This window comes from Macaca mulatta, chromosome 2 (genome assembly GCF_049350105.2).
Source record: "Macaca mulatta isolate MMU2019108-1 chromosome 2, T2T-MMU8v2.0, whole genome shotgun sequence".
Lineage (NCBI taxonomy): Eukaryota > Metazoa > Chordata > Mammalia > Primates > Cercopithecidae > Macaca > Macaca mulatta.
In genome coordinates, this window is record NC_133407.1 from 106671127 (window position 1) to 106697347 (window position 26221).

At 41.7% G+C, this 26221-nt stretch overlaps 1 protein-coding gene across 4 annotated transcripts in view; it reads left to right on the forward strand.

Moving 5' to 3' along the window:
* The window catches only part of SNRK (SNF related kinase), a 62975-nt gene extending 45494 nt beyond the window's left edge, over window positions 1–17481 (forward strand). For 3 of the 4 annotated variants that reach the window (XM_077990908.1, XM_015131175.2, XM_077990909.1), the window contains 4 exons: window positions 846–987; window positions 6857–7069; window positions 9574–9708; window positions 13682–17481. In XM_077990908.1, the coding sequence (XP_077847034.1) occupies window positions 846–987; window positions 6857–7069; window positions 9574–9708; window positions 13682–14900 (1709 nt within the window). In that variant the 3' untranslated portion in view covers window positions 14901–17481. 4 annotated transcript variants of the gene reach the window in all.
* Window positions 17482–26221: the final 8740 nt, after the last annotated feature.

A 26221-nucleotide genomic window follows, 5' to 3' on the forward strand; every position in this document is an offset into this window, starting at 1 on the left:
ATGATGAAAGAGGTAAGGAGTTGTTTCTTACTGTCAGAGTTAGTCTAATGCTAGAGTTGAGAGGTCCTTAGATGTCAGGTAGTCCAGCCTTACCATTGGTGCAGAAATGCCTTATGCAGAATTTTAGACAGATGTTTCTCCCGTCTTTGCTGGAATACTTTTAGTGATGGATAACTCACTGCCTTTTCTGGTATTGTAACGGCTCCATTGAGTAGTTCCCCATTTTTAAGCTGAAGTGTGCCTCTTGGTTACTTACACCTTTGGTCCTAGTTTCATCCTCTGGAGTAATACATAACCAGTCTTTTTCCTGATTGACTATATTGATGGCCATGTTTCTTTCCTCCTTGAGCTTTAATTTTCTTGCCTATAAAATGACATGAGTTACTTCACCTGGTTACTTCACTAGCATTGAGGTAAAGAACAACTTGAGATAATTGTGACCTTAGGCAAAATTCTTTTCAGATCTCAGAGTATTAATATATTAGTTTTATTTCTGGTATATATTCTAATGGGAGAAACAGCAGTGTGTTGTCTGTTGGCTTGGGCACCTGGATAGATACTTTCCAGTTGATGTTATTGCTATATTAACAAATACATTAGTTTATCTCTTCATTGAACATTCATTGACCGTTCGCTGTTTACTAGCACTTACTATAAAAACAGTGAAGAAGACAGACACCTTCCCTGCCCTATTGGGGCTTCTTTTCCTTCATGGATGTTTGTACTTTGAGATATAAATGCTTTTGACTGCTCAAGATAAAATAATATTGTTAGCCCACTTTTACTCTTAATGTTTTTGGTTTTCTAATTAGTCCAGTATTTAAAAGTATGTCTTTGATTTATAGATATTTGGAGTCTGGGAGTGATCCTTTTCATGTTGGTGTGTGGGCAGCCACCCTTTCAAGAAGCCAATGACAGTGAAACACTGACAATGATCATGGATTGCAAATATACAGTACCATCCCATGTGTCTAAAGAGTGTAAAGAGTAAGTAAAAAAAAAAAAGTATGTGGAAACCTTAAGGACTCAGATTAAAACCAGAAGTTTTAATTCCATTAACATGTCAAGAAAATGTGAGAGGACTTCAAACATCCAAGCAGCTGGGTTCATTTTAATTTTTGAATTTAGTATTTCTACTGTTGTTAAGAGTGTTTGGTGGGGGGGGGGTGGTGGTGGTTAACCCCTGAATATGATCTGAAATTTAATATTAGAGTACAAAATGTATTCATCTATTTCTTATTCAAGAAATCTATTACATGCCTCTTCAGCCTTCAGGAGTGGCGGTTATTTCACTTGAAGTGAAGAAATACCATGGGAACTACCTTTCTCTGCATGAGCAAAAAGCAAGATCACCTGGAATTGTTTTAAGTTCCAGAGAAGAGTTAGGGCATTTTCTTTCCTGAATAGACCATCAACACACTATTTGAGGGTTTACATAGTATGTCTCATAATTTGCTTCACACACGCCTCCTGCCGATTGACTAAAGCTGTTTAGGTTTATGCGACTGTGGGAAGCCAGCAACAAAAAGTATACTCGATTATTTGGAATTTAAATTAGTACATAGTACTATGATAATGTGTAGTGAGAAATATAGTAATGGAATAGAACTGTTGGAAGTTCAGTATTTCATTGACATTGTAAGTGACATTTTTTTTAATGACCTCAGCTGAGGTTATAGCCACTACTTAGAGGACTTTGCTGTAGAAACAGTTTTGAGTTTCTCCTATCAACTGGTAAGAAGGAAATCTGATTGCTTGAGGAATTTTTTCTCTAAATTAAACCCCATCTCAGGTGGATGTTTAAGAACTTAGGTATTCAAGGCTGAGGCGGGTGGATCACGAGGTCAGGAGATCGAGACCATGCTGGCTAACACGGTGAAACCCTGTCTCTACTAAAAATACAAAAAATTAGCTGGGCGTGGAGGCAGGCTCCTGTAGTCCCAGCTACTTGGGAGGCTGAGGCAGGAGAATGGCGTGAACCCAGGAGGTGGAACTTGCAGTGAGCCAAGATTGTGCTATTGCACTCCAGCCTGAGTGACAGAGTGAGACTCCGTCTCAAAAAAAAAAAAAGAACTTAGGTATTCAAACTCTGGATTCAAATATTGACTTCTCCATTTACTAATGATGTCAGAGTGATAGAAACTACCATATAGGGTTATTGTGAAAATTAAATGAATTAATATGTGTGAAGCTCTTAGTTCGGTCCTTAGCACGTAGGAAACTATGAATATTGATGATTATTATTTTTACGACCTTACTGTTAACTATTCTCTACCCCAGGAAGCAGGGCAGCTGTCTGGGGGCATATGTTGTCTGCATGTTGGATGTTTGTGATTCATGTTATAATTCAAGGAGCATTTCCACAGCTTCTACTGAAAAAGCTTATTTTTATATTGATATATATATCATTCAAATAAGTATACAGTATATATGTAGTAAAATGAGTACCTAGCTTATTATCTAGCTTAAGAAGTAGAACAATTCCTACTGTCTAGTAGCTGTCTGTGTCTCCCTCCTAGAAGAATTATTTTTAATACTTATTGGGGCTGGGTGCAGTGGCTCACACCTGTAATCCCAGCACTTTGGGAGGCTGAGACAAGCGGATCACAAGATCATGAGTTCGAGACCAGCCTGACCAACATGGTGAAACCCTGTTTCTACTAAAAATACAAAAATTAGCTGAGTGTGGTGGCATGCGCCTGTAATCCCAGCTACTCAGAAGGCTGAGGCAGGAGAATCACTTGAACCTGGGAGGTGGTGGTTGCAGTGAGCTGAGATCATGCCACTGCACTCCAGCCTGGGTGACAGAGCAAGACTCTGTCTCAAAAAAAGACAGAGTCCTCTCCTCCTTCCCCTCCCTCCATCCTCTCTCTTGCTCTCTCCCTCCCTTGCTCTCTCTCTCTCTCTCTGTCCTCCCTCTCTCCCTCCCTCTTTCTTTTCTTAGGGTCTTGCTTTGTTGCCCAGGCTGGAATACAGTGGTACAATCATACATCACTCACTGCAGCCTTCAACTCCTGGGCTCAAGTGATTGTCCTGCCTCAGCCTCCTGAGTAGCTAGGACTACAGGTGCTTGCCACCATGCCTGGCTAATTTTTAAACTTTTTGTAGAGACTGGGTCTCACTATGTTGCCCAGGCTGTTCTTGAACTCCTGGTCCCCAGAGATCCTCCAGCCTCTGCCTCTCAAAGTGCTGGGATTATAGACATGAGCTACCATGCCCTGCCAAAGTTTTTCTTTTTCCCTTGTTTGACTTTCTCCCTGAATTAGCTAGGAAGTTATAGTCTGTTATTTTAGCGATTTTTCTACCTGTTTTAACACAGATACACATTTTTTTGTTTATTTTTGTTTTTGTTTTGGTTTTTTTTGAGACGGAGTCTCACTCGTTGCCCTGACTGGAGTGCAGTGGTGCGATCTCAGCTCGCTGCAAGCTCCGCCTCCCAGGTTCACGCCATTCTCCTGCCTCAGCCTCCCGAGTAGCTGGGACTACAGGTGCCCGCCACCACGCTTGGCTAATTTTTTGTATCGTTAGTAGAGACGGTGTTTCACCGTGTTAGCCAGGGTGGTCTCGATCTCCTGACCTCGTGATCCACCTGCCTTGGCCTCCCAAAGTGCTGGGATTACAGGCGTGAGCCATCGTGCCCGGCCAAATATAGATGTTTTTATACCTTTTTTTTTTTTTGAGATGGAGTCTCACTCTGTCGCCCAGGCTGGAGTGCAGTGATGCAATCTTGGCTCACTGCAGCCTCCACCTCCTAGGTTCAAGTGATTCTCGTGCCTCAGCCTCCAGAGTAACTGGGATTACAGGCACCCGCCACCACACCTGGCTAATTTTTTGTATTTTTAGTATTGACGGGGTTTTGCATTTTGCCCAGGCTGGTCTCGAACTCCTGAGCTCAGGCAATCCACCTGCCTCAGCCTCCCAAAGTGTTAGGATTACAGGCATGAGCCACCATGCTCAGGGGCCTCATGTTTTTATACTTAATTTAACAAAATCTATAGCTGATTCTTATTTATTTTTGGGGGGAGGGGTGGGGAATGGTCTCACCCTGTCACCCAGGTTGGAATGCTGCAGTGCAATCATGGCTCACTACAGTCTCAACCTCAGCCTCAAGTGATCCTCCCAAGTAGCTGGGACCACAGGTGCAAGTCACCACACCTGGCTATTTTTTTTTGTTTTTTATTTTTTTGTAGAGATGGTGTATTAGTCCATTTTCATACTGCTATAAAGAACTTCCCCAGACTGGGTAATTTATAGAGGAAAGAGATTTAATTGACTTGCAGTTCAGCATGGCTGGAGAGGCCTCAGGAAACTTAGAGTCATGGCCGAAAGTGAAGGGGAAGCAAGGCGCCTTCTTCACAAGGCAGCAGGAAAGAAAAGGAACTCAGGAGAAGCTACTGAACACTTAATAAAACCATCAGCTCATCATCACTATCACGAGAACAGCATGGGGGAAACTGCCCCCATGATTCATTTACCTCCACCTGGTCTCTCCCTTGACACGTGGGGATTATGGGGATTATAAGGATTATAATTCAAAATTAGATTTGGGTGGGGACACAAAGCCTAGTCGTATCAGACAGTGTCTGATATGTTGCCCAGGCTGGTCTGAGACTCCTAGACTCAAGCCATCCCTCCGCCTCAGCCTTCCAAAGTGCTGCGATGACGGGCATGAGCCACTGTGTCCGACCTCTTTATTCTCTTCTTGAACAACACAAAATCTTTAGAATATTTTAACTACCATACAATATTTTAATAATTTTTCAAATGCCACAAATTAGATATGATTATCATTCTACACAGTTAAAAATTTCATATTTACCCAGATGCTTGACAGAAACTGTTTACCCTTCCAAGTGGAATCACACTATCCTGTCAAAATAAAATTGTGTAGAATTTGTTTGGATGAACATTTGTTGGTGATAAGCATTCTCAGTTTTTATTTGGAATGTCTTCAAGTTATGTATGCTCCTAAAAGATGGTTTCATTGAGTATAGAATTCTAGGTTGATAGTTATTTTCTCTCAGCTCATGGAAGATACTATTCCACTATTTTCTGGCATTTGTTGTTGCTGTTGAGAAGTCAGCTGCCCATCTTATCATCTTGTTATCTCCGCGTAGGTGTCCTGTCTTCACTTAGGCTGCTTTAAGATTTTCTGTTTATTGTGCTTAGGATACGTTAGGCTTAGTGGTTCAGGATTTGTGCTCTTTGATGAATTTTGGAAAATTCTCAGCCATTATCTTTTCAAATATAGTTTCTTCCTGATTTTCTCATTTCCCTCACTCTGTCCTCTTCTTTTTATAAAACTGTTTTATATTTCCTATCTCAGTCTGTTGATACAATTATTTCCTTAATTTTATCTTACATTGATTCTGTCTCATTTTTAAATTTTGTTTATTGATTTTGTTTTTATAGTGATTATTTTTCATTTTAGAAGCCCTATTTAGTTTTTTCTCGATTGCCTAGTAATTTTATGTATAGTAGCTTTATTTATAGTATAAAGTATCATCTTTAGTTCACTGGCTATATTATTTTCAAGATTCTCTTTCATGTCTTAAACATATTTAACACAGTTACATTTTACATCTGAAAATTTCAGTATCTGAAGTATTTGCATTCTGAGTTTGCTTGTTTCCGAGGTCTTGCTATTGGTAACTTGTTTCTTTTGTGTTTTTGACTGATATTCTTTGTAATATTATTTGGAGAATTATTTGAGGCTGGTTTTCAGTTACATTCCTACAGGAGGGGTCTGTATATTTACTAGTTGCGCAGGAGTACTTCCCGCTGAAAGCACTATAAATTAACTTCTGTGTACCACACAGATATCATTAGTTTGGAACACAGACTTGTGTGAGGACCGGCTTGTAGTAAGAAGTTCTAAGTTGTTTCTCATTTTTCATTTACCCTCACATCGAAGCTGGAGTCCTAGCTCTTTGCAAGGACTGTAGTTGTACTATCTACCTTCAGTAGGCCTTACACATTATATTCTGTTATATGCACCCAACATAGCCTGTAAAGCTGAAGCAGATGTCATTCACTTCATAAGGGTTCTGCTTTTACTTCATTTTTAGTTGCTGAGTGTTACTTATTTATTCTGCCAAAATGGTGCCTTTAAATAAAATATTTTCCTAAAAATGTATTACATGGGCCGGCTGCGGTGGCTCACGCCTGTAATTCCAGCACTTTGGGAGGCTGAGGCGGGTGGATCACTAGGTCAAGAGATCGAGACCATCCTGGCCAACATAGTGAATGAAACCTGTCTCTACCAAAAATACAAAACTTAGCTGGATGTGGTGGCTCATTCCTGTAGTCCCAGCTACTTGGGAGGCTGAGGCAGGAGAACCGCTTGAACCCAGGAGTTAGAGGTTGCAGTGAGCCGAGGTCGCGCCACTGCACTCCAACCTGGTAACGGAGCGAGACTCCGTTTCAAAAAAAAATATAAAATAAATTACATGGTATTTTAGTTGTCTTCATCAGAAGCACCATTCATTTTTTTCTGAAGCAGAAGTGGGCTTGTGTACTCTATTCTGTATGTCATTGCTGATCATTGAATTTGATTCTGGTATGTCACTAAGCCAGCAGTTAATTCAAGAACAGATGTTGATACCTATAGTTAATTCTAGATGATAGGGAGCTCTTATTTGTGCATTTGGCTTATCAGTATACCTGGAGGTTGTGATTTTTTATTTTATGACTGCAGTGGTACTAAATTTTTATTATTCCCATCTGCCCCACTGCCACCACTAGTGCACCTAATTTAATTGATGGTATAGGAAATCATTTTTATTAATAAAATGATCCATCATTACTAATCCTTGCAAGCAGTTTGCTTTAACAATGGACTTACCTTCCTTTCCAGCCTGATCACACGGATGCTACAGAGAGATCCCAAGAGAAGGGCTTCTTTAGAAGAGATTGAAAATCATCCTTGGCTTCAGGGAGTGGACCCTTCACCAGCCACAAAGTATAACATTCCCCTTGTGTCATACAAAAATCTCTCGGAAGAGGAGCACAACAGCATCATTCAGCGCATGGTGCTTGGGGACATAGCGGATCGAGACGCCATTGTAGAGTACGTCAATGCCTGTCAGTACAGGGGGCCACAGGTTTAGGATTCTTGGAATGGGCTCTCTCTACTTAACACAGCCTTTGGACACCTGTGTAATAGGTGGCAAGAGTTGTGTCATTTATCTCTAAAGTTCTTGGCCCAGGGTCTGACACAGGTTTTTTTTGGTGTTTTGGTTTTATGCTAGTGAACAAGTAAGCCATTGCTGGGTAGTGTCAATGAGTGCTGTGACCTTTTTCCCTTTCTGTAGGGGTGGAATGAAACAGCTTGTTTTGTATCCCAGTATATACCTTATCTGTAGCACTATTCTCATTCTTCTGTCTCCTTCTGGTCCCCACAGTGAGTAGGGAGAACAGTACCACATGCCTAGAGTCCTCTAAATCAGGAGATGGTAAATGGTGCCGGCCACACATTTTTATAAGTGAAGTTTTATTGGGCCACAGCCATGCCCATTCATTTAAGTATTGTCAATGGTTGCATTGTGCTACAATGGCAGAGTGGTTGTGGGAGAGACCACATGGCCCACAAAGCCTGAAATATTTATTATCTGGCCCTTGAGAGACCCTGCTGCAGCCACCTGGAGCCTGCAAGTTATACAAGTTGTGTTAATTACATCCTTTAAAACCAAAGCCAGTTTTTAATAAACAGTTTGGAATCAAAGATAATACAGAGAAAAAATGCATTTTCTTTGTTCTGATAATGATTAATTTCTGTAAGAGGTCCTGACTGTAAAAATAAGGAATATTTCCACAAATTAAAGGTCAAAGGTTATTTAATGTGTTGGATGAAACAGTTGGGTATGTTGGAAAGAGAGTATGCCCTAGAAGGCAAAAAAAGGGGTTTCCATCAGGAGGGTCCTTTCGGGATTTGATCCAGTTCCCTGACTTGGGGGAAGAGAATCCTGTGGGCTGGACCTGCAGACTCCTGCCGTGTGTCTTCCTGCCACACGCATGCCCACTGGAAGGCTCTGATCCCCAAGAAGGGCAGTGTCTATCTAAAGGACACTTTAGAGTGTTTTACATTGATGGAAAGAGAGGTTTATAAAAATAAACTCAGGTTCTTTATTTTGGTTTAAGTACAAATTTCTGTAAGTTTCCAAATGTATTATGATTCTTTATAGTATTGACTCACAGCTACTTAACTGACCTAAACATGTGACAAAGACAGGACACTTGCTGTTTCTGCTACACTTACTCACTTTTGGAATGTGTAGAAAATGATTTTTCACTTTTGAGTGGATAAAAGGCTGTTTATATCTCTCTGAACTGGCCTTTTGTTCTTAGCTTAAAACATATATACATGCAGTAGTGTCATCTAGAACTACTTAATATAAATTCAATTATAAATCCAAAAGGTAGTACAATTTAAATGGTTGAGGTGACTCCAGTTTGCCAGTTTGCTGGTTTCCTGATAGCTGGGCGAGCCAGTCTTGCTGTCCCCTCAGCTAGCCTTACTCCGTGCTTGCTGCTCACATCCTAAGAAGCTGCTCATTCTGAGGGTGACTCCTGAGTTCCAACACACACCTTTGTCTCACAATACATTTCCAAACCCAAGCCAACTCCTGTATTCACTACTTTGCTGAAGAAACTAATAAGTCATTCTACCCTTGAATTTTACCTTGGATACTTCCTTTGGAATCTCATGCCTCAGCCTGCCCTGCCCCCATTAGTTGTGACCCCAAGGTACATTTTGAAAAATGGGTGTCTGCTGTTGCTTCTTTCCTAAGTGTTCATTGTGTGAGTATTTTCAGTAACTACAGAAAGTTTCTGAAAACCATAGTTATGTATTTCCTGGCCTTGTGGGATCCGCCAAAGCACGCCCCAGTATATCCTGTGACAGGCCAGCTACAAAAGAGTGGGCAGGGCTGTGGGCCTTGTTGGGCCTTGTGTCCCAGCACCGTGTCTAGCCAGACTGGGTACTCGGTGAGCATTACTTTTTAAATGGATGAATGACTACATTGATCTTATTCACAGCAATTAATGGTGACATACTTTCAATTTCTTTAATTATTCTGTAGTGCCTAAATTGCCAGTAAATGCAGAGGGAGTATGAAAATAAAAACATTTTCTAATTTTTCTGACTGATATTAGTACTTCAGTGCACATTCATGTAACACAGACTTCGTCTTCATTTCATACTTCTAGTGGAAGCAAGTAAGCCACCTGAACAAACACCGTACACACAAATCCAGATTTTGAATAATGCGTGCACTCATTATCTTAAGTGTCTAAAACTGATGTCTAACTCAGCTGCTGTTGGCATTTTGGATTTTTCTCTCATTTATGAAAAATGTTCATAAAAATACGAACATTTTTATGCAGTTGTTTTTAGAATTTTGAGTGACCTAAATAGCTACTAGTTTGATTTTTTTTTCTGGTTTGCATTTTTTGCATAATTTTAAAGATTCCAGCCATTGAATTTAACTTGCTTGTACTTTTAAAAATCAGTTCTGCTTCTTGTAAAAAACCTCCTGATATGGCTGACGTTTGCTCTCACCTTGTTTTCCTCAGAGCCCTGGAAACCAACAGGTATAACCATATCACAGCCACGTACTTCCTGCTGGCTGAAAGGATCCTGAGAGAAAAGCAAGAGAAAGAAATACAGACCAGATCTGCAAGCCCGAGCAATATCAAGGCCCAGTTTAGGTGAGAAAAAAATCTTCACTGATTTTAGTAAGTTTAACGTTTTGAAATAGCGAACTTTTTTTTTTTTTTTTAATGCTTCCTAACTCTTTGGGGCAAGAGAGTACAAACAGTGATGATGGCCTCATTGGAGAGGCCACACATGGGCTCTTCGGGGGTACATGAGGGTCTGGGTTCCCTCGTCACCAGGGATGCCGTCCACTCCTGGGCTCAGTGGGGACGGGCCGTGTCTGTTGGCATGGTCAGGAAAACATGTTTGGAGAAGCAGCCTCACGCCAGAGTGTCTTGCTAGTTATTTTCATTAAATTCTTCCAACTCCAACATGTATTAATCTGTTATTTTCTTTAGTTTTTCATTCTAGGAACAAGGCTGAATTTTCCCTCAGTTATTTGAAGCAATTTTTAAAATTAAATAGAGTATTGCTATGCCACAGTGTTCTCTCAGGATATCCAGAATTGGATAGTCACATTAGCTAGTTGATTTCTTAGCTGCTTGACCTTGGGAGGTTGCTTAACCTCTCTATGACTTAGCTGCCCAATCTGTAAAACAAAAGTAACAATGCTATTTACCTCATGGGGTTGTGGAGAGGAATGATGAATTAACATATGTAAAGCACTTAGAACCAGGGCTTTGTGTGTTTGCCGACACTGCTGGGAATATTTTACCACCACTATCTTCAATAAAGTCAGAACGTGCTGCTCCCCAAGCCTTTTCTAACCCCCTCTCTCCTCCTCCTCCTCCTCCTCCTCCTCCTCCTCCTCTCTTCCAGCCTTCCCGGTTTGCTTTTTCTTCTGCCAGAGTAACTTTCCACTTAAAATCAAAGCATGGAAAAGGCTTACTTTTTTCATTATCATTATGAAATTTATTTCAAGTTTATCTTTATGCACTCAGATAAAGTAACCCATGGAACTGTAGTTCAAAAACAGAAGCGTGCTCCTGATTCTGAGTAAAGCTGTGTGTACCTCCAAATATTTATGAATATATGTGTGTGAATATTATTGTGAATAATAATATTATGATTGTAAAAGATTAAGAAAGCCATTTCGATTTTAAGTTACTTGCAGTTGTCTCGCCATGTGAACTTCGTTGCTTGGGTGGAGTGGCAGAGTAGGGGGAGGAAACATTCCCAGCTTGCCAAACAGTAAAGATTTAGAAGTCTAGTTTAACTAGAACATGAATTTAGTAACTTTATTCATTTCTTGGATGCATTCCTCTGTAATAAAAACTAGGCACACTGTCTAGTGTCTGCTTAGAAGAGGACTGAACCCAGGGAGTGAGGGGATTCTTGGGGATGAGATAAACCAGAGACTGATGCTCAGAAGTTACGGTCAACCTAGTCCTGACCCGAGCTCCCTGGCAACAAAGAGTAACCCCAAGGCAGATCATCACTACTCGCCAGGTGCACCGAGACTGGCGCTACCACCGGGCTTCTGGAGGAGAGAATATTTAGATTTGAACTCTTCTATTCAGTGAAACATACCAGAACTCAGTTTAAAGCTGATTGTATATGTGAGACCAACATTAGCTATAAAGAAATAGTAGGCCAGGCACAGTGGTTCAACCCTTTGGGAGGCCAAGGTGGGAAGATCCCTTGAGCCCAGGAGTTCATGACTAGCCTGGGCAACATAGACCCTGTCTCTATAAAAATTAAAAATAAAAAGAATTTAAAATACTAGAGCTTTCTGAACTGTTTTCCTTTTGCTGTCATGAGGACTCTGAAGTGGAGAAGCTATGAGTGCCTTTTTTTCTGTGGCACAGGACCCACTGGCAGTGGCAGTGTCTCCTGACTTGCCTTCTCTTTGTTGTCAATGTAACTTTATTGACAAGACCCTGGACCTCCTTTGGTTCCATTGCTGGGTATGCCTTGTGGTCAGAATGACCTAGGAGGTGGAAACCTGGACTGAGTCAGGAGACTGTATTTAAAATGGCAACTAGCTGGAAGGAAGGGTCAGGCCAGTGAGAGCCACAGCCACACAGAACAGATACATGCTGTGTGCACCAGTGGGTAGTCCGGAAGAATTGGTGACAGGCTGGTTGAGATGAGTGGTTAACTGGAGACTGATATCCAGCCTCCTAGCTGGGCTGGGTGTCTTCGCAAGCAGATTGGTAGGCAGAAAGAAACAGGGATTTGGCCTGCAGGTTCTGGAGTCCAGGGGCAGAGTCCTAGACCTGGAATTGAGCGAGAACACAGGGACTCCACTAGAGAATGAAGTCCCAGATGCCATCTCAGGATGTAGGTATAAGATGTGGCTTAGCTGAAATCCCATTGCTACAGATGGGATCCTGCAGCAGTGAGGTGGGATCCTGCAGCAGTGAGGTGGGATCCTGCAGCAGTGAGGTGGGATCCTGCAGCAGTGAGGTGGAATCCTGCAGCAGTGAGGTGGCGTGGTATTTGGGAGTTGTCAAATCAAGTAGCTTAAGGTTTCTGAAATTCTAGAACGGATTCTGTTTCAGATATAGTAGCATTAACTTTGTTAAAAATATGAAAAATATGAATAATTGTTCTTCCATACAAGACATTTGTATGGAAGAACATGAGGTCTGAGAGAAGGGCCTAGGCATTTAGAATTATTTCTAATTGAGAACTGTTATGACTGTGTCCGGGGCCTGTCTGCAGACTCCAGAGACTCTTCCTCCAGCCTGCCCTGTAGAGCCCAGGACAGCACTGTTGGAACTCTCTAGGAAGGAGCCAGATAGCAGGGTAGGCATCTCATAGACTGCAGCCAGATAGTTCTGGAATGGAAAATCAAGAAGTTAACCCAGAAGCAGGACGTGGCCACACAGTGTTAGCCATTGTTCGGTTATGACCACTTCAGAGAATACTGCTTCTTAGCTTCAAATTTAAATGTTTTTCTTAATGACACGTTTGTTTTATTAAAGGAGAACCTGTGCAAAACAAGAACCTGTGCACATAGCAAGTCTAGTCGATATTCCACATACAGTGGCCACTGGTAAAATTTTGTTCCTGCCTTTATTATTATAACTATATTACTATGCCCCCTGGGGAGAGAGGATAGTTGACCATTCAGAGATGTTTATTCAGAATAGCAGCTAGAGAGCCTCATTTAAAAAATTCATCTTCTCTGGGAACCAAGCAGTATTCTTGTTACTTTGGCAACTCCAGGTTAGGAGATAAAATGAAAGTTTAAATAATGGCGAATTTTGCTATTCACTACTCTTGTATGGGCATTTAAAAATATACTTATTTAAGGCTGGCACTGTGGTGTGCGCCTATAGTCCCAGCTATTCGAGAGGCTGAGGTGGGAGGATTGCTTGATATCCCCGGGGGTCAAGGCTGCAGTGAGCCGCATTCATGCCCTTGCACTCCAGCCTGAATAACAGTGAGACCCTGTCTCAAAAGACAGACATTTTTATTTAACCTAGTGAGTTTTTTAATTGGAGAAGAAGAGATTTTTATATGATTTTGTATAATGTATATGTGTTACACATACAACTTTTCTTTCTATTCAGATCCATTAAACTGTTTCCATTTCATTTTATAAACGCCAAGTTCTTACCCCATGGTAAAATGAGGAGCCCTGGAAATTTCAGGTGAATTTTATTTGTAGTAATATACCTTTAAAGGTTGTGATCTAAGAACCAAAGAAACACAACGTGTGCTGTTCAGGTTTTGCTTTGCCAATACCCTCCATGGGCTTTTAAAAAACGTTTATCTTGTAGTATAAAGCTTTTGTATAGAAAAGATGGAGTAGCTCTTTGCCCTGTTTTCTTTTCTGACAGCTGTGATGAAGTTGTCACTTGGCCAGTAAGCCACAAACTGAACCATGTTTCAAAACCACATTTGCCCTTCTGGTGGCCTTGCTGATGTTTACAGGATGTTGAATGGGTTTGCAGGGTTGCTGCTTTTTTCTTTAAGTCTGTAGATTTTGTCCCAGTAAGTTTGATGTGATGTACTTTACTATCATCTGCATAATGATTATATGGCTTTCCCCCCTCCAATCTATCTGTTACATAGGCAGTCATGGCCAACCAAAATTGATGTGCCCCAGGACCTTGAGGATGACCTCACGGCCACTCCTTTGTCCCACACGACTGTCCCTCAGTCTCCTGCTCGGGCTGCTGACAGTGTCCTCAATGGCCACAGGAGCAAAGGCCTGTGTGACTCGGCTAAGAAAGATGACCTCCCCGAGTTGGCTGGACCAGCACTGTCTACGGTGCCACCCGCAAGCTTAAAACCCACAGCCAGTGGGCGGAAGTGTCTGTTCAGGGTGGAAGAAGATGAAGAGGAAGATGAGGAGGACAAGAAACCCATGTCCCTCTCAACACAAGTGGTTTTGCGCCGGAAGCCATCTGTGACCAACCGCCTGACATCCAGGAAGAGCGCGCCCGTCCTCAACCAGATCTTTGAGGAAGGGGAATCTGATGATGAGTTTGACATGGATGAGAATCTGCCTCCCAAGTTGAGCAGGTTAAAGATGAACATAGCTTCTCCAGGTACAGTTCACAAACGCTACCACCGGAGGAAAAGTCAGGGCCGGGGCTCCAGCTGCAGTAGTTCGGAGACCAGTGATGATGATTCTGAAAGCCGGCGGCGGCTCGATAAAGATAGTGGGTTCACCTACTCCTGGCACCGCCGGGATAGCAGCGAGGGGCCCCCTGGCAGTGAGGGGGATGGCGGAGGCCAGAGCAAGCCGAGCAATGCCAGCGGAGGGGCGGACAAGGCCAGCCCCAGCGAGAACAATGCTGGTGGGGGCAGCCCCTCCAGCGGCTCGGGTGGCAACCCCACCAATACATCGGGTACCACACGCCGCTGTGCCGGCCCCAGCAGCTCCATGCAGCTGGCCTCTCGCAGTGCTGGGGAGCTCGTTGAGAGCCTCAAACTCATGAGCCTCTGCCTCGGTTCCCAGCTTCATGGGAGCACCAAGTACATTATCGATCCACAGAATGGCTTGTCGTTTTCCAGTGTGAAAGTCCAAGAGAAATCTACGTGGAAAATGTGCATCAGCTCCACAGGGAATGCAGGGCAGGCCCCTGCAGTGGGCGGCATAAAGTTTTTCTCTGACCACATGGCAGATACCACCACTGAATTGGAACGGATAAAGAGCAAGAACCTGAAAAATAATGTGCTGCAGCTACCTCTGTGCGAAAAGACCATCTCTGTGAACATCCAGCGGAACCCTAAGGAGGGGCTGCTGTGTGCATCCAGCCCAGCCAGCTGTTGCCACGTCATCTGACTGTGGCCCCATCTGGCCGCTAGCACGCTTCCTGCTCAGAGCAGTGAAGACCGGCTCACTTCACTGTTCCCATTTGGTTTTACTATTTTAAAGTGGGCGTTAGGAGCAATTATTTATTACCTTTCCATTTGTTCGCCTGATGATGTGACAATGCATGGTCTTTGTGCATGCTGCTAGACACTTCTTTTCTTTTTCAGCCGAAAAGCCTATTATGTAATTTTTACATTCATAATTTTAATGTGGATGATCAGGATTAAATTAAGATGTATATCTGGAACCTCTTATAAATGGAGCACTTAGAAATTTGATGTTCTGCACTTAACTTAGAGAGAGAAAAAATGCTTTTCTTTGTGAAAAATCTGAATTCCTGTCCTGACCTTCTGTGATGTGGAAACTCTGGGCTCTGAGACACACTCTCTGGTGTCTGAGACAGAACCAAAGCAATAACGTTGTGATGCCCACAGGCCTGGAGCCAGCTAGCGACCTTGTGCCGCCCAGCCGTCCATGGCCTGTGCAGAGCAGAGGACAGTGAGTGTCTGCACTGAAAACCTTAAAACAACAATTTGAACATACCCACACCTGTTTGTCTTAAGCTATAGTGTAAAAACAAAGTTCGGGCTCTTAAAATTTAACTGAAAAAGATTTCCTTGTTTTTGTAATAGGTGAGATAAAGTACTTAGATTTATAAGGCAGCTTCCCCTGTAGTGATAAATTACAAGCAGACAATCTTATTTTGTAATGTGATGAAGTGATGATGTCTTAACTCTACTTAGAGAGTGTATGTCTGTCTAACAGAACAAAAAGATGCTCTGTGTAAATTCCTTCCTGTAGGGCACACTGCAGGATTTCCATGTAGATAGAAGAACTATAGGGCCTAGTACAGAAGGTGCACACAAATGTTGGCAAAGTTAAAACCCTATGAATTAAAACCTACTGGGATTTGGTTTTTAGGAGTTTGGTAATTAGGTTATCTCTTTTGTTATTTTCATTCAGTTATATCCTTTGGCTCAGCTAGCTCTGAATGAAAAATATACATAAAAGGGTAAAATTCACACATATAGCAAACAAAAATGCACAAAGCCTGCTTTGTAACTTTTTTTTTCTGGAATTGTTTTTCACTTTGCCTTTTCCTGCCAAAACAATAATCAAAGAACTCTTGCTTTAACCTATTCCTGTACAAAGACTGCTTTTGACCAGAGAATCATCTGTTGTGGCATTTTATCTTGTAGGACACTGTATATTGCAAATTGCTAATTATGGAAGGGGCCAGTTGCTGTTTTTTCATGCAGTGCCCTGGGAGTCTTAAAAGCAGTGCTTAGCAACATTGGTGATAGAATGTGGCTGGGACCTGGGGCCCTTCCCCACTCTTCAGCCCCACATCATGTCTCTGAGGTGACGGACTGAGACGCATCTGGTCCTGTAATTCGGAGAGTGGGCGGATCACCAAAGAACTGCATTGCTGTGGTCACTGTTTCTTCAAGTACGCACTGACTCTGCTACTTTAGGATAAATATATTTTACTCAGAACTCTGAATTTCACAGTATACTTACTAAACTAAGTAAAAATGATACTTAAAATACTTATTTTACTTTCTAGACCTAGGCTAGATACATTTTAAGCTACAGCTCTAGTTCATTGTGGTATTTATAATTTGAAAGCTATGAGAATAGATGTGTGGGTGAAGCCATAGAACATATTTGCTTGAAATTCTTGAGCAGGGATCTTATAAAGGGCCAGAAATAAGATGTGTGGTTCACATAGATAGTGAGCGTAACATCTGTATTAAACGTAGGAGAGAAGTTTATAAAGGGCATTGGCAATAAACTCTTTGTTGCAGCTGTTTTCCAAGCAGTGTAAATACTTTTTCCTGTGATTATGTATAGCCTTGGAATGGCACCTTTTAACTAACCCATATGTGTTTGGTTTCAATGGTTTTTTATATTCAGATGTATATATGGTGCTCACTTTAGGATCAGCAGTGTTGACCATTTATGCTGCATAGCTGTATTATAGCCTTATTAGTTGTTTGGTTGACCCTCGGGGTGTACAAATGTCAGTCTGAGTGGTGTCTTACTCCTTTGTTTATAAGTGAATGATTGTGCATGTGTTGTATGTCATAGTATGTCGTCACATAAAAGGGAGGGAGCGAAAAACCATTACATTAAGATAATATTGGACCAAACTACTTACTTGCTCTAAACAGTTACTTGTACCCCTTAACCTGTCTTCAAAAGTTGCATAGAGTTACAGTAGTGTATAAATTAAATATTGTGGAAAAACAGTCTTGTATTTTTCTGTATGTGTGTATATATATAATTATGTACTTCTGGCAATTCTATCTGTATTTAAAGATGTGACAATCTTGACACCAATTTTAAGAATAGCTGTGAGACCGAATTAAAGATAATCCCTACCAAGTGAAAATTGATGTGTGTTAAGAGGGTACATAATTATCAACTGATTTGGTCAGTTGCTTCCAATGCTGGTTGATTTCCCTCATTGTGTAAACATTGACAGGTATGTGACAAATGGGAAAAAATCCAAATAATAAAGTGACATATTGGTGTTCAGCAATATAAACCGTGTCCTGTGTTGTATTGCTTCTCATGAGTGCAGCTTTGTGTGATCCCACCTCAGTTAGACCCAGCCTCCTCCATGCCCTGTGCCTGCACCACCAGATGTGGCTGAAAAAGTACAGGCATTACTATGTTTAAACTCATGGCCACAAATAAGAGGTGGGGCCAGGGTGCCCATTAAGTATACTTTCTCTATTTCATCTCCTTTCCTCACTCTGCTGGTCACCATGCTGCCTAACTGAATAAAGGGAAGCAATGGGAACTGCCACAAGTTCTCACCTCTGCCTTCCTCCCTTCCTTCATACACATTCCTCCTGTTACTGTGATTCCAAGGTCAGCTACTCTTACTCAATTCTCACAACCATTACCATAATCGACTTTCACCCCACCCCCCAAAAAAGAATCTTGTGCCCTTTGGCATACTTCACCTTTGTCCGCAACTCACCTTACTCCAGCCTCATGCAACCACTTCCTGTGATCCATTTTCAATCCCATGTTAGAATCTGATAAACTGCTCACTCTTCCTTGCGAACTTCCCATCTCTCTGTATCTCACTTCTGCCTTGCTGCTCTTCAAGTCCAGTGGTACTTCCTCATTCTTCCAACCTCTAAATTTGGAATGTCCCAAGGTTCAATTCTGGACCCCTGCTCTATCTGCAGTGACTCCTCATCTCATTTAGTCTAGTATCTATATGCTGATAGAAGCCCAAATTATATTTAGCCCACATAGCCTGGGAACACTGAATTTCAACTACCTATTTGACTTTTCTACTTGGATGTGTCTGTGTGTCTACAGCATCTCAATTTTTACAAGTTCAAAACTCCTAATCTTTCCCCTCAAATCCTTTTACTAGTGCACCCATCTTAATAAATAGCAACTCCTAGCCTTCAATAGGTTCATACAAGCTGAAAATCTTGGTGTCATCCACTTTTTCATCCCAACATTCAGTCTATGAGCAAATCTTACTTGCCTTTCAAAGTTGACGGCTTCTTGTTGCCGCCACCACTACCACTCTAGTCCATGGCACTCAACTGTAAATGCCTCTTAAAGGGTTTCCCTGCTTTTGCCCTTGTCTTTCTCGTTTATTTTCCACTTAGCAGTATGAGAGATAATTTTAAAGGCTAAAACATACCATGTTTTGAAAGGTGTTTAGTTTCCAGATATTTGGGGTTTTCCCACATACGTTTCTATAATTTTTGGTTTAATTCCATTTTTATCAGTGCATGCTTTGTACAGTTTAAATCTTTTGAAACTTGTTTTATGGCCCAGCATATGACCTATCTTGGTGAATGTTTCCTGAGTGCTTGGAAAGTGCTATTGGTGGAGTGTTCTACACATGTCAGTTCGTTCAAGTTGGTTGATAATGTTCAAGTTTTCTATATTCTTACTGATTTTCTGTGTCAATTATTGAGAGAGGAGTGTTGAAATCTCCAACTATAGTTGTGGATTTGTCTGTTTCTCCTTTTAGTTCTAGCAGTGGTATTTTAGAAAATTTGAAGCTCTGTTGTTTGGTACATATGCATTTAAGATTGTTATGTCATATCAATGGATTGATCCCTTTCCTCATGAAATGTTCCCTCTTTATGCCTGGTAAATTATTTGTTCTGAAATCTACTTTGTGTGATAGTGATATAGTCACTCCAGCTTTTGACTTATGAGAATATATATTTTTCCATTCTTTACTGTTAACCTATTGTGTGTTTATGTTTAAGGTTTGTTTTTTGTAGATATCATATAGTTAGAGCTTGCTTTTTCATCCCATCAGCAAATGCCTGTCTTTTACTGAGGGTTTAGATGTATTACATTTAGTGTAATTGTCAATATGGTTGAGTTTAAACCTACCTAGTTTTCCATTTGTCTCGTCTGTTCTTTTTCCCTCTTTTACTCCCTTGTTTTGGTTTAACTGAGCACCTTTTGTTACTCCATTTTATCTCCACTGTTGGCTTATTGGCTGTATCTCTTGTTTCTCAGTGGATGCTATAAGATTTGCAGTACATGTATTTTATTATATCACAGTCTTATCTTAATATATCACTTCATGTAGAGTATAAAAACCTTGCAACTGTATGCCTCTACTTTCCTCTTCCTGTTCTTTATACTACTGTTGTCATACATTTTATTTTTGTATATATAAATATTGTTTTAACTAGTTTTTAAGGGATTAAACATGGGTGGGGGGGAGTCTTTTAGCTACATATTTGTCATTTGCAGCACTCTTCATTTCTTTGTGTAGATCCACACTTTGGTTTTCCTTCTGTCTGTAGAACATTCTTTAACATTTCATATAATGCAGATCTGCTGGCATTACATTCTGTGAGCTTTTGCTTGTCTGAAAAATTATTTTTCCTTTATGAAAGATATCATTTGGTATAAAAATTGATTTACTTTTATTGCAAAGCTGGACACTGAATTTTACATTGTTGAATGCTGGAATTTTTTTGTATTCGTATATGAAGTGTTGGATTTCATTTTGGAATGCAGTTACTTAAAATAATTGGATCATTCATGTCTTGCTTTTAAACTGTTAGGGTAGATCCTGAGCAGTCTTCAGTCTAGGGCTAATTTGGCCCACTACTGAGGCAGTACCTCTCTAGGGACTCTTGAGATTTTTTCCTCTTCTGGCTGGTAGGAACATGAACTATTCCCAGCCTTGGGTAAGTTCTGAGCATTGTTCAGCCTGCTGCTTTCCAGTGGTTCTTTCTCCAGCTTCGGGTAGTTTTCTCATAAGTACTGATCAGTACTCAACCAAAGACCACAGATTTTCTTTTGGAGCTTGCTCACTATCTGTGCAGCTCCCTCCTCTCTGCCCTGCACATTGATCTTGAACTTCAAACTACTTGCTCAACTCAACCAGACTATTTGGGCTCTCCCTCTCTGTGTTCTGGCAACTGTCTTTGGGCAGTCAGCTGGGGCATTCAACTCACAAGGCTCACCTCATTTGCCTCCCTTCTCTCAGGGGTGTTGCTCAATGTCTGGAAACTATTGCTCCATATATTTTGTTTGGTTTCCTAGTTGTTTAAAGCAAGAGGGTCAATCAAATTCCTCTAATTCCATCATGGCCAGAAACAGCAGTCTAAATAGTGGGTCACTCCCCTGCTCAAAATCCTTCCATGGCTTCCCATCTCAGATTTAAAAGTCTAATCCTGTGTGGTGGCCCACAAGGCCCTCATCTGTCCTCTGCCCCAGTTACCACATTTGCTTCTCTCAACTTGCTCATTCAGCTCTGGCTGCAATAACCTCCTTCCTAGTCCTTGAAGAGGCCAAACACAGGACATGTCAGACTTCAAGTGGCTATTAATCCATGGCCCTTCTGCCCCCTACAGCTGCTCAGCAGGGAAGAGGTTTCTCCGACTTCTGGGATCTGGGGAGAGACAGACGAGAAGGGGAAATAGGATGTAGCCCTTTTTGAGCTAGCAGGGCCTAAGGACATTGTGACTACTAGGGAGAGAGTCGTATTTTTCAGGACCCCTGGATCCAGGACTAAGCACTTGCTGGACACCTCACTCTGAGCAAGGCGTTACAGATTGGGAAGTCAGAAGAGAAAAAAAAAAATGATGGTTCTTGCCAGTTCATAATGCCCTTGGAGAAGAAAATGGTGATTTAAATTAGCACAAGTTGATGGATCAGAGGTGGTGATGTGTCTGCACAGCACCGCTATCAGGGTCAGGGAATTCAAAGAAGGGCGAAGCAGGGAGGAAGAATGTAGACAGTGGAGAACTGAAGAGTGTGAGCAGGGTTCCGATCATCTGGAGGTCCCTGTGTGAGCCACAGGAGGTAACAGTGGACATTGCTGAGACAGAATTCATTTTGCATCTTGATTCCTTTATCCTTTTACAAGGACTCCAAGGTTTCTGGATTAGAAGATGAAGAGTGGGGGTTGGGGTGGGGGCACTGGTAGAAACAGTTACTAACAGGAAGACCAGCATGAAGGTGGAAACAAGACTGAGTCAATGTCTGGCTGGCAGAGCTGGCTTCATGTGTGTATGTGACCTGTATACTCATTTAGGGGCACCACACTTAGAAGAGTCCCACATTAAGTTTGATGCTTTGCTGTTGTTTTAAAATTCATTGCCACATGGCACATACTCTTAAAATTGATCACACAATTGGACATAAAACAATCGTCAGCAAATGCAAAAGAAGTGAAATACCAGTGACTCTCTTGGACCATGGTGCAATAAAATTAGAAATCAAGACTAAGAAAATTGCTCAAAACCATGCGATTACATGGAAATTAAATAACCTGCTCCTGAATGACTTTTGGGTAAATAATGAAATTTAGGCTGAAATTAAGAAAGCTACCAGAAGACAAGAAATAACCAAAATCAGAGCTGAACTGAAGGAGATTGAGACACAAAAAAACCATTCAAAAGATCGAATCCAGGAGTTGTTTCTTCGGAAACATTAATAAAATAGACTGCTAGCTAGACTAATAAAGAGCAAAAGAGAGATGATCCAAATAAACATAATCAGAAACAAACAACAAAGAGGATATTATCACTGACCCCGCTGAAATGCAGATAACCATCAGAGAATATTATGAACACCTCTATGCACACAAACTAGAAAATCTAGAAGAAATTGATAAATTTCTGAATACATACACCCTCCCAAGACTGAACCAGGAAAAAACTGAATCCCTGAACAGACCAATAATGAGCTCTCAAATTGAATCAGTAATAGCCTACCACCCCCAAAAAGCTCAGGACCAGACAGATTCACAGCCAAATTCTACCAGATGTACAAAGATGAGCCGGCACCATTCTTGCTAAAATTATTCTAAAAAATTGAGGAGGAAGGACTCCTTCCTAACTCATTCTTTGAGGCCAACATCATCCTGATACCAAAACCTAGCAGAGACACAAGAAAACTTCAGGCCAATGTCCTTGATGAACATTGATGCAAAAATCCTCAACAAAATGCTGGCAAGCCAAATTCAGCAGCACATCAAAAAGCTTATCCACCATGATCAAGTAGGCTTCATCCCCAGAATTCAAGGTTGGTTCAACATATGCAACTCAATAAATGTGACTCATCACATAAGCAGAAATAAAGACAGAGACCACATGATTATCTCAACAGATGCAGAAAAGGCTTTCAACAAAATTCAGCACCCTTTCATGTTCAACTCTCAATAAACTAGGTTCCTCAAAACAGTAAGAGTCATCTGGCCGGGCATGGTGGCTCATGCCTGTAATCCCAGCACTTTGGGAGGCTGCAACTGGTGGATCATGAGGTCAGGAGTTCAAGACCAGCCTGGCCAACATGCTGGAACCCCGTCTCTACTAAAAATACAAAAATTAGCTGGGTTTGGTGGCACATGCCTGTAGCCCCAGCTACCTGGGAGGCTGAGGCAGGAGAATTGCTTGAACCTGGGAGGTGGAGGCTGCAGTGAGTGGAAATCATGCCACTGCACTCCAGCCTGGGCAACAGAGTGAGACTCTATCTGAAAAATAATGATAATAATAATAAGAGCCATCTATGACCAACCCATAGCCATGTCATACTGAATGGACAAAAACTGGAGCATTTCCCTTGAAAACTGGCACAAGACAAGGATGTCCTCTCTCACCACTTGTATTCGACACAGTATTAGAGATCCTGGCCAGGGCAAATCCTGACAAGAGAAAGAAATAAAGGGCATCCAAATAAGAAGAGAGGAAGTCAAACTATCCCTGTTTGCAGACACATGATTCTATATCTAGAAAACCCCATAGTCTCAGCCCAAAAGCTCCTTCAGCTGATAAACAACTTCGGCAGTCTCAGGAAATAAAATCAATGTACAAAAATCACTAGCATTCCTATACATCAACAATAGTCAAGCCAAGAGCCGAATCAGGAAGGCAATCCCATTCACAATTTTCACAAAAGAGTAAAATATCTAGGAATACAGCTGACCAGGAAGGTGAAAGATCTCTACAATGAGAACTACAAAATATTGCTCAGAGGTTGCAGTGAGCTGAGATCGCACTACTGCACTCCAGCCTGGGTGACAGAGTGAGACTCCTTCTGAAAAACAAAAAAACAAACCAAAAACACTGCTCAAAGAAATCTGAGATAACACTAAAAAGTGGAAAAACATTCCATGCTCATAGATAGGAAGAATCAATATCATTAAAACGGCCATACTGTCCAATGCAATTTACAGGTTCAGTGCTATTCCTATTAAAATACCAATGACCTTCTTCACAGAACTAGAAAAAACTATTTTAAAATTCACATGGAACCAAAAAAGAGCCTGAATAGCCAAGGCAATTCTAAGCAAAAAGAACAATGCTGGAGGCATCATGTTACCTGATTTCAAACTATATTATAGGGCCACAGTAACCAAAACAGCATGGTACTGGTATAAAAACAGACACACAGACCAATGGAACTGAAGAGAGAGCCGAGAAATAAGTCTGCACACCTACAACCATCTGATCTTTGACAAAGCTGACAAAAACAAGCAATGGGAACAGACTCCCTATTCAATAAATGGTACTGGGATAACTGGTTAGCCAGATGCAAACTGAAACTGGACCCCTTCCTTACACCATGTACAAAAATCAACTCAAGACAGGTCAGAGACTTAAATGTAAAACCCAAAACCATAAAAACCCCGGAAGACAACATAGGCAATACCATTCTGGACATAGGAATGGGCAAAGATTCCATGACAAAAATGCTGAAAGCAATTGCAACAAAAACAAAAATGGACAAATGGAATCTAATAAAACTAACGAGCTTCTGCACAGCAGAAGAAGCTGTCAACAGAGTAAACAGACAACCTACAGAATGGGAGAAAATTTTTACAAACTATGCATCTGACAAAGGTCTAATATCCAGCATCTATAAGGAACTTAAATTTATAAGAAGAAAACAACCCCATTAAAATGTGGGCAAAGGACATGAACAGACACGTCGCAAAAGAAGACATACATGTGGCCAACAAGCATATGAAGAAAAGCTCAACATTACTGACTATTAGAGAAATTCAAATCAAAACCATAATAGATACCATCTCACACCAGTCTCAATGGCTATTACTAAAAAGTCAAAACAGACGCTGGTGAGGTTGTGGAGAAAAAGGAACTCTTATACATTGTTGGTGGAAGTGTAAATTATTTCAGCCATTGTGGAAAGTACAATTCCTCAAAGAGCTAAAAACAGAACTATTAACATACCAAGGGGTATATACCTTTGAAATATACCCAAAGGAATATAAATCATTCTATCATAAAGAGACATGCACATTTATGTTCACTGTAGCACTATTCACAATAGCAAAGATATGGAATCAACCTAAATGCCCATCAATGATAGACTGGATAAAGAAAATGTGGTACATATACACCGTGGAATACTACGCAGCAATAAAAAAAAGAACCAGATCTTGTTTTTTGCTGCAATATACATAGAGCTGGAGGCCATTATCCTTAGCAAACTAACACAGGAACAGGAAACCAAATACCACATGTTCTCACTTATAAGTGGGAGCTAAATGATGAGAACACATGGACACATAGAGGGGAACAACAGACACTGAGGCCTACCCGAAGGTGAAGGGTGAGATGAAGGAGAGGACAGGAAAAATAATACATACTAGGCTTAATACCTGGGTGATGAAATAATTGTACAACAAACCTCCATGACACAGTTTACCTATATGACAAACCTGCACATGTACCTCTGAACTTAAAAGTTAAAAAATAAAATAAAAAAATTTTTTGAGACAGAGTCTCACTCTGCCAGGCTGGAATATGGTGGCACGATCTCAGCTCACTGCAATCTCCACCTCCTGGGCTCAAGTGATTCTCCCACCTCAGTCTCCTGAGTAGCTGGGACTACAGGTGTGCGCCACCACACCCGGCTAATTTTTGTATTTTTAGTAGAGACAGGGTTTCACTGTGTTGCCCAGGCTGGTATCGAACTCCTGACTTCAGGTGATACACCTGCCTCGGCCTCCGAAAATGCTGTAATTACAGGTGTGAGCCACTGCACCCAGCCTAAGATAAAATTCTCAAGAATGTTTGAAAAAGGGCATTGCATTTTCATTTTACACTGTGGATTCTGCACCTGACTGAGGGATCCCTTTGTAGATCTGTGCTCTGCAAGTATTGAGGAAATGCTCTCACCCCTGAGAATGGGAGACTTTGGTGAGAGCTTAGGCTGAGAGAAGGCAGCAAAGGCCTGAGACAGAAGCCCAGGGACCACTCAAATGTGGGGGTGGGGAGTGGAGGGCCAGAGAGTGGGACACCAGCAGGTAAGCCTGAGAATTCTCACAAAGGCTGTGCAGCCTGGGAGCCAGAGGTCCCCCTGAGGCCGAAGGGAATTTTTAAAAAACCTAGAAGTAGGTCCTGTGGGGGCCTCTCTGGAAGTGTGAGGAGAGAGGGGGTTAGAACACAGGTGGGTGCTCAAGAAAGGAATGGAGGGTCTTGGAAATGGGAATTCTTTCCCTCTTAGCTACCCTGCTCCTGCCCCTGGCTCTGCCTGGACACCTTCCCTTCCATAGCTCTCTCCAGCTCACCCATGCTGCTCTCAACCCGAAATTCTCATTGCCTGTCCACTGACTCATGACCTGTGTGCCACGAAGAGCCTCAGAGGAGGGCCGGGCACAGTGGCTCACGTCTCTAATCCTAGCACTTTGGGAGACTGAGGCGGGCAGATCACCTGAGGTCAGGAGTTCGAGACCAGCCTGGCTAATAGGGTGAAACCCTGTCTCTACTAAAAATACAAAAATTAGCTGGGCATGGTGGCGGGCA